The 10,763-nt window shown below is 39.5% G+C and overlaps 1 protein-coding gene across 2 annotated transcripts in view; it reads left to right on the top strand.

Moving 5' to 3' along the window:
- The first annotated feature begins 2,248 nt into the window (after nt 1-2,248).
- The window catches only part of amfra (autocrine motility factor receptor a), a 67,975-nt gene continuing 59,460 nt past the window's right edge, over nt 2,249-10,763 (top strand). For both annotated transcript variants that reach the window (XM_060838239.1, XM_060838237.1), the window contains exon 1: nt 2,249-2,705. In XM_060838239.1, coding sequence (XP_060694222.1) covers nt 2,385-2,705 — 321 coding nt within the window. In that variant the 5' untranslated portion in view covers nt 2,249-2,384. The remainder of the gene's footprint in view (nt 2,706-10,763) is intronic.

Here is a 10,763-nt window from a genome sequence, read left to right as displayed (position 1 = left end):
GAATTGTAGCCTTTCTGCACAACCTAACTATGGCATATTGATTCCTTCATGATTCTTGTTAAATCTTGCAGGATCTTTTGGACAATCTCAAATAATTTCATAACAGGACCGTATGCAGATTTTAATGTCCCGCTATAATTAGACACCTTGAAGTATGAATTTCTACTTTTCCAACCAAGGAAAGATATGAGCCGCACCACCTCATTCATCTCAAGTGACTCACACTGTGCTTCGAATTGAAGCTCAGTAATTATGTTCCCCCACTTCATAATGGGTTTATAGGCTGATGTTTGAAACTTGTCAAACATCAGAATGAGTAATGTAGACTAGTGTTAAAATCTCTGAGCTCTTCCTGCAGGCTAGCTACATAAGCATATGATGATCATCATTTATAGTGCTTGCTGCATGACTGGTACATTTGGGTCATAAATGATGAGTTGATATTGCTTGTATGTCTTTGTGAATGATTGAATAGAGGTTTACAGGAACATGTTGGTCCTAACCTGAGCTTGATTTCATCTGATTTCACCTTTCTTTTGATGCTGATAATTCAAACAATTTTGAATTTTAGTTCTTCAAATGCATTCAAAAACAGTAAATTTCAACATTCACTCTTTGTGGATATGCTAACCTACAGTGATTATATTCCGTTAGAAAAAAGACAATTTTGACATGTGGCAGAAGCAAAGACAGTAATACCCAAGTACCTCATTGTTTATTTTATATTCTCTTGAGCATAAGTATTTTCCATATGATTTATTGGATTAATTATGTTCATACCTTTTAAAATGTAATTATGACACAATTTCATATTGTCAGTTGTAGCTGAAAGTTATGTCCTTTGTTATTGACCATGTATCTTAGTAATTGGTAGAGCTATAAGTTTTGTGTGCTTTCAATGAGCAGTATTAAATATGTAATATGTTGTAATCAAACACATTGCGACTATCATACTTTGCTCATCCATTGATGCATAGTCTTATCTTGTCATATTTTCTCAGATCGTCAAACCTTGTTGATGACTGCTGCCATATTCAGTGAACATTGGAGACATTGTAGCACCTTTTCCCAAGCATTCAGCACTGCTTATATAGAGATACTGTAATGCAGGACTAACCCAGATAATCTATATTTTTGCCTGTGTCCATGGAAATAAACAGCATGGCAGCAATATCTGTGAAAGCAGGATTTCCTTTTTACCCGAGTACCAATTGTGAACATCTACTTGTCCATCGCTTGGCTTGCCTTTTTCCTTTTTGGCTGCTCTTACTTAATTTTTCTGTAACTCAATAATTCCTTTGTCTCTATTCTTTTCTATTTCCTGTCCACTTTTCCTTTACTTTCTATGCTGCTTCATGACCTTTCATTGATTAAACAAGGTCTTATATAATTGTAGTTCCATTGTTTTGGATTGAAGGGAATTATTTGATTAATATATTGTGAGGACACCAGTTAGTCATTGCAACACTTAATAAGAGAAATTCGAGCCTGGGCCTGAATGATAACAGAGGCCTAAGGCCACTAAGGAGTGGGGAATTGGGAAATGATAGACATAGAAAGTGAGTTTCCAAGTCGAAAGGAAGCCTCAAGATCGGATAGCATGGATTAATTCAAGTTTACAAAGAACCGATAGTTGAGAGAATTGGAAAGTATTTATGACAGTGAAAAAATGGATTACAGAGGGATGGATGACAGTCTCAGAGCAGACAGGCCAAGCCAGGGATGATGCCACCAGCAATGATTAATTAAACTTTCAACAACTGCTTTAGAATATTATGAGTGAATTCTGAACTCCAAGCTTAGTAATTAATGTCCAGAGCATCATTATGTACCTTTGTGAATACATCCTCCAATGATGAGTTGGAGAAGCCTATGTTGGACTGGAGTGTACAAAGTTAAAAATCACACGACACCAGATTATAGTCCAACAGGTTTAATTGGAAGCACTAGCTTTCTGAACGCTGCTCCTTCATCAGGTGGTTGTGGACACCTGATGAAGGAGCAGCGCACCGAAAGCTTGTGCTTCCAATTAAATCTGTTGGACTATAACCTGGTGTTGTGTGATTTTTAACTCCTCCAATGTGCTGTTCTTGATGACTCCGGACACGACTACCTGACTCGGTAACCATGGAGACTATTCCCATGACAGCGCGCGGTGCTCCACCAGTTCAGGAGGTTCTCCGTGTAATGGTGTCGCGTTAATCCGTCACTTCCGGGATTGTTTCCGGATAGCTCGCCCTGCCCATTTTGTCTGGTGACGTTACCGACATCGCTGCCTCGATCGAGAACGGGGGTATCTCGACGTGCTTGAGCGTTAACGGGAATTTTAGGGCCACCGCCCGCCCGGTCATTGGGGTAACAGCAACGCAGTCCTCAGCCTCGCCATGCCGCTGCTTTTCCTCGAGCGCTTCCCCTGGCCTAGTTTGCGGACCTACACGGCCCTGAGCGCAGCGCTGTTGGCCGTCAGCCTCTTTAGCGCCTACTCCAACCTCAGGCTGCCGCAGGTCGCCGACCCCGGCGCTCCGACCCCCAGCGACGATCGGCTAACCGGCATGGTTAAGCGCGGGGAAAACACCGTCCAAAACGGGATGCCGGAACAAAGTGAAGACGCGATGGGATCAGCGAGCCGACCCGACTGGGCCGATGGCCACGGACTGGCGGTAGAGATGGCCTGGTACCTGGTGTCAGACAGCTGGTGCGTTTGGGTAAGTGTATTGCTTCACCTCTTTTTAAGGGAGGGAACTGTTTTTCTCCTTTTTCGAAGGAAGAGAGTTTGTTTTGTCTTTTAAAAGCGGTAAAGAAACTTGTAGATGTGATTTAAAATACTAAAAACGCACAGAAAACAATTCGTTCAGGGAGTTTTTTTGAACACGGTAATCGATAACGGAATAAACGCCCCTGCTCCTCTTGTCACTGGTTTGTGTTTCTAAACGTTCGGGCCAGAATTCACTGGCACGGTTAGATATTTCAAGGTGTACTCATAACGAGTTGTCTTTGGGATGAAAACAAATATTGACAATCTACTGTTGGAATATTTTTTTTCTATTAATAATACTTTTATGTAAAAGTTAGTATATGTTCATCACGTGCTTAAATGAATAATGCGAGATTCTTGAAACCGAATTAGCGGCTTTCTAAACTTGCTGGGTATTAGCTTTTTTTTCAGAGGAAACTGAAGACCCATTTATCCTTCAATTTCGGTTCAGTGTGTTTCGTGCTCAGTTTTGGGAGGTGCCGTCGGAGGCGTGACCAGCTTTTCAAATATTCTACGAATTGAGCTGAAGCCTTTCAAATGAGGATGAATATTCTGAGAAATAACATAAATGTAGTAAGCAAGAGCTACCAGAGGAAATGGTGGAGACTAGTACAATTGCAACATTTAAAAGGTATCTGGATGGGTATATGAATAGGAAAGGTTTGGAGGGATATGGGCCAGGTGCTCTCAGGTGGGACTAGATTAGGTTGGGATATCTGGTCAGCATGGATGAGTTTCGCCAAAGGGTCTGTTTCTGTGCTGTACATCTCTATGACTCAAGATTTATGATCATATGATTTGGGGTGAGGAAAAACTTCTAAGACCATGCATCTTTGGAATTCTGCTTGAGAGCTGTGGAGTATTGCTCCTATTAAGATTCTTGAATTACAGGGTGAGTTTCAAGTGATGGGGAATAGTCAGGAAAGTGGAGTTCAAGTTACGATTGGATCAGCCATGAACTTATTGAGTGGTAATATAATCTGGACGGACCATAAAAATTACTCCTGTTTGTATCCTGGGCACTTACATTATGATAAGCAAACCAATGGAATACCCTTCTGAACTAGTGTGTAGCTTTGAAAATGAAGGGATGGGGTCTTATCTGATCTAAGCTCTTGATTCATTTAAGATGTGTAGCTTTTGAGTAGCATTGCATTTGATATATAATGACTTGGATGTAGCGATGTAAGAAAAAATTACTATTTGCTAATCGTACTATGTGGAACTGTGGTATAAACGTAGGACGATACCAATAAACTGTAAGATGGTAAAGCAGAATGGGTAGAAATTGCAGATGGAATTTACAGACAAGTGAGAGATACATTTCAGTAAAAAGGGTATGACGCATTCCCATAAGTTACAACTAGAATGTTGTGTCCGGCTGTGGGAAATCATGGTCGTTGTGAAGGTTTAGAGGAGATTCACTGAATAGTTTTAATGACATCCCAGAACCAAAGAAGTTCACGTGAAATCTGATAGATGTGGACAAGATTATGATATTTTTGAGACAAAAGCACTTTACATTAGTTGGTGTTTAAAAAGTAGTAGGTGCAGATTAAAGGTTTTGAATTAGCAAATGGTGGAAATGTGAAGAATAACTTGTTGAGGAATCAAGTGGCAATGACTTAGGACTTGTTCTTTCAAAGGCTGGTGGGAGTGGTGACAAATGTTTTCATAAAGAGAAATTTGCATGGCTCTGAGGAAGGGCACGGCCAATGGACATGATTTGCTCTAGTTGTTTGTTGTATTTTCATGGTTCTAAGCTTTGACATTAGTGTTATTTCCTCATGAAAACTTCATTTTGGCTGCAATGAGTATTTACAGATCACAAATGAGGAAGCCAAAAGCTGTCTTAGAGATGATGTTTCAAATCATGCTGGATCTATAACTGTTATGTATAGCTACTTTGAATGCTTAAATATATTGGATATTAGGTTCTTCCCTTTCTCACCTGTGAATGATGACTAATTGTTGAAATACTCTGTTATCCTCTCTGTATGGCTGTAGTTGTATATTTTAAATCTTGGCTGTAATAGTGGGTCACTTTGCTTGATTATGTTGTGCCCATGTCCATAAATGTACACATGAATGTCTAACTGTTCAACAGTGATGATTTTTAAAAAAGCTGCATCATTTCTCTCTACTTTTTTTTGCTTCTGGGTTCATAGACACATTGTAAGACTGTTTATACCTTCAGCCATTGAATCCAGAACTTTCTGAACCAAGTTACCTGTGTTCGGTGTATGTTTCTTTTATGTGGGATTGGTGTAAATTCAGTAGATAGATAGCCATCACAAGCAGAGAAAGAATGGGCTATTTTTGGAGTTTGCAAGGTATATGGGCCAATGCAAAATCTATCCGAGAATTATGTATCTGGTTAATAATTATAAAAAATAATTTTTGTCAAAGGTCACTGCACTTGAGAAACGGATGATCAAGTGTTGAACCTGGAAGTCTCAAAGCTGTAAGTCTGATGTGACCTAACCCGGGAAAATATAAGAACATTCTCAATATTACATTGCTCAGTTGGACAGCATAAAACTGAATAGGACATAACACTACTTTGGAAGCCATAGCTCACGACAGTCAACAGAAATACCTTAAATAGGTGACTCAGGGTTATAGAATCCTTACAGTATGGAAAGAGGCTATTCAGTCCATTGAGTCCACACCAACCCTCTGAATCCCAGACACCTTCCTCTGCTCTTTCCCTGTAATCCAGCATTTCCAAAGGTTAATCCACTTAGCCTGCACATCTTTCAACTGGGTTAGGGGTTAGGTAGGGGGCAAAGGTTACCTTAGTTTGCTTTCAGGAGACATTTTATAGGGGTTGCTTTTTACATTCCACATTAAATTATTAAAAATGGAATTAATTAGATATATTGTAAGATTTAATTATCTAGATTGCATTTCAAAATCTGTTAGAAGCAGAGATCATGAATGATATTTCTAGCTACTTAGACTTACATAACCTGTTTCCAACCTCACAATGTCTCAAAATGCTCTACTCAACACAATACTTCTGAAGAATAGCCACCTTGGTAATGTAAGAAACTTGGTAGTTAATTTGTATGTACCAAGAAACATCGGTGTGATGATGACAAGATTTCCTGTCATTTCTTAGCAATGTTGATTTGAAAAACAAATTGGCCAGAGACACAAATTTGAAAAATAATTTGAGAATGGGTCAGTGGGAAAATAAATGATGTAAACTCCACCTTACTTGACTGATTTCAATAAGCAGTTATGATCAATTGTGTTATGTAAATTCTGGGGCTAGGATTTTTTTTCCCCAGAAGGGAAGGAGAAACTGAAGTTCAAGAAAATGGTGAATGGTATTTTTAGTTGAAAAGTGTGGTGCTGGAAAAACACAGCAAGCCAGGCAGCATTCGAGGAGCAGGAGAATTGACATTTCGGGCATAAGCTTATGCCCAAAACGTCAATTCTCCTGCTCCTCGGATGTTACCTGGCCTGCTGTGTTTTTCCAGCACTACACTTTTCAACTCTGGTCTCCAGGATCTGCAGTCCTCACTTTCTCCTGGAACAATTTTTTTAGAATGTTTGAATTTTATGCTGACAGTGAATGTGAAGAATTCAAATTATCATTCAGTACAGACTTGTAATTCCACTGCTTGGTGGATGAATATTTGTATGGGTTTATTAATTGCTCACCAAGTTTCAAATTTGAAGATATAAGCAAAACTTAAACGAATAAAAGTTCCTGTTTTAAAGATTTTTGATTAGAACTTGAGCAAGTTATCCAGTCTTTGTATAGACTAATCATGATGTGCACTATTTATTGAGCAAAGTTTGGATATCTCAGTTTAGAAATACAAGTGTTGTATCAAAAGTGGGTCAGAATATGGCAAAGATGTCTAGAGCCTAGATTATGAGCAGAAATTCTTGAGTCCAACTTGTTTGTGTGGACAAAAGATTGGTTAATATTCAGTTTTTCAAAATATACATGCCAACTTTACCCTTCTGCAAAGATTATTTGTCTGACTTGGACTGAGTGCTGAATTGCAGGAATTGGGTTGTATATTAGCAAGCACTGAGGTGAACTCTTGTCACCCCTTGCCAGAATATATAATGTATGGAGAAAGTTCCTAACAATTTACTTTCGAGTTTTTCAAGGGTTGTCCAGTCACACTTTGAAATTCTCTTGAATTAATAGAATATATATAGCGTAGAGACTGCTCACGTTAATTTTCCTCACTTAATTTGAAAGCAACAAAAAATTTTTCTTCTCTCTCCTCAGGTCTTATTTCTCATTAAACATCGCTTTCTTCTTGTTTGTGTCTCAAATTACTGTGTCCCTCATAACATTGTTAATGACCCCTCCCCTTCCCATTTGAGGTACTGAAGGAAACTTTTGGTTTTCATTTATTTTTAGATTACTCGATTCATGTAGGAGCTACTTGGCTTAGGTTTTTGAAAAAAAATTGATATATTGCACATAGGTACAATTGTTAAGGAACTTGTAGATTTCTTTAAAGATGTATCTGCAAGTAAAAAAAAAAACAGCTTTTATCACAGAAGCTTTCCTTGCTCTCTTTTGCTGGATGCTTATTGCACTTCTTGTGAAGTTGGTGTGTGTAAAATTGACAACTTTATAACACACTATATTTTAACTTTTACATTTACTTTTCCAAGCACACACTGTCCTCAGGAGTCTAACTCTGGTTTTAAAATTGATTTCCATAAGGCACTATGCTTAACTTCAAGCGATTTTCCCTTAAAGTTGTGCTTTTCAGAAACTCAATTCCTTTTTCAATGAGGAGATCTTGTGGAATTCCACAAGGCCTTTCATAAGTAGTCACATGGTAGGCTGAAAATTAAGTTACATAGGTTCCTCCACACAGTCTTACTGTTTAAAAGGGACCTGTGACACTTTGGACTAGCAGTATCAGAAAACGAATGCCTGTCAGATCAGTGTTCTTTTGCAGTCTTCAAGATACATCTGGATACATTTGGAAAATATTCAAAAGTTTTAGAAAAATTGGGAAGTTTGGTGAACTTTGACTAGAAGGAAAATGTGACTAAGTTCCTGAATTAGGTAAGGAAGACAATGGCCTAGTGGTATTATCACTGGACTATTAATCCAGAAACTCTGGTAATGTTCTGGGAACCCAGGTTCAAATCTCATGGCAGATAAAAGACTGGGATTAAGAATCTAATAATGACCGTGAAACCATTGTTGGAAAAACCCATCTGGTTCACTAATGTATGTTAGGGAAGGAAATCGGCCATCCTTGGCTGGTCTGGCCTGCCTATCACTCCAGATTCACAGTAATGTGGTTGACACTCTACTACCCTCTGCACAAATTATGTAGAGGCAATAAATGCTGGCCTGGCCAGTGATGTCCATGTATAGTGAATTAAAAATAAATAGATGTGGGGTGTTTTTGATGGGAGGATAAGGGGGTCAAACACTATGCTAAACGTTAGCAAGGCATAGATATAGGTTCAAATATCCAAATCTTAGAGTGGTGAAATAACTTTTTAAAAAAGTGGAATTTGACTATATAGTTCTTTCAGAGAGATGGTAGGTGGATAGAGCCAACTTCAGTGGGCAGAATTGAAGGGTTTGTGGATTAGTATGAATTGTTCAAACAATATGTGGAAAAAAAGTTTTAAATATTTAAGAAAGATAAATTGCCATTGACATTTAGGGAACATCTATTCAGAAGCTTCTCCTGGAGCTTTAGTACATGGGATAGATTAGGAGAAAGTGAGGACTGCAGATGCTGGAGATCAAAGCTGAAAAATGGGTTGCTGGAAAAACACAGCAGGTCAGGCAGCATCCAAGGAGCAGGAGAATCGATGTTTTGGGCATAAGCCCTTCAGGAATGGATAGAGTCAGTGATTGTATAGAGTGTTACGTATGGGCTAATTGGTGTGCTTACTCTTTGCTCTTCTACGTTGGTAAGCTATTCTAAGAAAATGAATAGGCAGTTCAGGTTCTCGGGTTTTATATAGCCAGAGTACAACTGTGCTAAACTGAGCACTGTACTACTAGTAATATCCTGTAAAAATAGCTGATGTGTGGAGAAGAATTCTTGAATGGTTGGTAATTTTCAACTTATTTGTTACTAAAGTTGGCCAAACGAATTTTTGAAACTAATTACAAGTAGTTTTTAGTGCTCCAATATCTGCCAAATAATGAACTCTGTAAATTAAGAAATCCAAGTATCCTGCTGTAAATGCCAATGATTATCTATTCTCCAATATCTGGTAGAATTACGATTTAGAGTCATAGAGATGTACAGCATGGAAACCGACCCTTCAGTCCAACCTGTCCATGCCGACCAGATATCCCAACCCAATCTAGTCCCATCTGCCAGCACCCGGCCCATATCCCTCTAAACCCTTCCTATTCATATACCCATCCAAATGCCTCTTAAATGTTGCAATTGTACCAGCCTCCAACACATCCTCTGGCAGCCCATTCCTTACACATACCACCCTCTGCGTGAAAAAGTTGCCTTTCCCCTCTCACCCTAAACCTATGCCCTCTGGTTCTGAACTCCCCGACCCCCGGGAAAAGACTTTGTCTATTTATCCTATCCATGCCCCTCATAATTTTGTAAACCTCTATAAGGTCATCCCTCAGCCTCCGACACTCCAGGGAAAACAGCCCCAGCCTGTTCAGCCTCTCCCTGTAGTTCAGATCCTCCAACCCTGGCAACATCCTTGTAAATCTTTCCTGAATCCTTTCAAGTTTCACAACACCCTTCCAATAGGAGGGAGACCAGAATTGCATGCAATATTCCAACAGTGGCCTAACCAATGTCCTGTATAGCTGCAACATGACCTCCCAACTCCTGTACTCAATACTCTGACCAATAAAGGAAAACATACCAAACGCCCTTAAATGCCTTCACTATCCTATCTACCTGCGACTCCACTTTCAAGGAGCTGTGAACCTGCACTCCAAGGTCTCTTTGTTCAGCAACACTCCCTAGGATCTTACTATTAAGTGTATAAGTCCTGCTAAGATTTGTTTTCCCAAAATGCAGCACCTCGCATTTATCTGAATTAAACTCCATCTGCCACTTCTCAGCCCATTGGCCCGTCTGGTCCAGATCCTGTTGTAATCTGAGGTAACCCTCTTTGCTGTCCACTACACCTCCAATTTTGGTGTCATCTGCAAACTTACTAACTCTACCTCTTATGCTTGCATCCAAATCATTTATGTAAATGACAAAAAGTAGAGGACCCAGCACCGATCCTTGTTGCACTCCACTGGTCACAGGCCTCCAGTCTGAAAAACAACCCTCCACCACCACCCTCTGTCTTCTACCTTTGAGCCAGTTCTGTATCCAAATGGCTAGTTCTCCTGTATTCCATGAGAGCTAAAAATGTGTTGCTGGAAAAGCGCAGCAGGTCAGGCAGCATCCAAGGAACAGGAAATTCGATGTTTCGGGCATAAGCCCTTCATCAGGAATCAGGCTTATGCCCGAAATGTCGAATTTCCTGTTCCTTGGATGCTGCCTGACCTGCTGCGCTTTTCCAGCAACACATTTTCAGCTCTGATCTCCAGCATCTGCAGACCTCACTTTCTCCTTCCATGAGAGCTAACCTTGCTTATCAGTCTCAGAGCTGTTCACATGGTTTAGTATAATGAAAAAATGTTGCAAATCAGTGACAGCAGTACCTCAGTCAGTAGTTTTCATGATTCAAATCCAAATGAACTGTGGCTTTGGCTTTGAATGTTGCGACACTGGCACTAGTTTTATATAAAACAGAGAACTGCACATGCTGGAAATCTGAAACAAAAACAAATTGGAGAAACTCAGCAGGTCTGGCATTAACTGTGGAGAGAAAGCAATGTTAACATTTCACCTCTAGTGACCTTTCTTGTAAACACTTGGGGAAACTGCTATTAACTCAAACAGAACTACCTTACACAACAGTCTATTGACTTGCAGCATTATAAATAAGAATGGGAAGAATGCTAATCTTCAGTAATGGATCCATCCTTCCAGTTTCTATTAATGAACTAAAC

The sequence above is a fragment of the Hemiscyllium ocellatum genome, chromosome 17, assembly GCF_020745735.1.
Source record: "Hemiscyllium ocellatum isolate sHemOce1 chromosome 17, sHemOce1.pat.X.cur, whole genome shotgun sequence".
In the NCBI taxonomy this organism is placed as follows: Eukaryota; Metazoa; Chordata; class Chondrichthyes; order Orectolobiformes; family Hemiscylliidae; genus Hemiscyllium; species Hemiscyllium ocellatum.
Note: the sequence above shows the minus strand (reverse complement) of the source record. Positions and strands in the feature narration are given on the sequence as shown.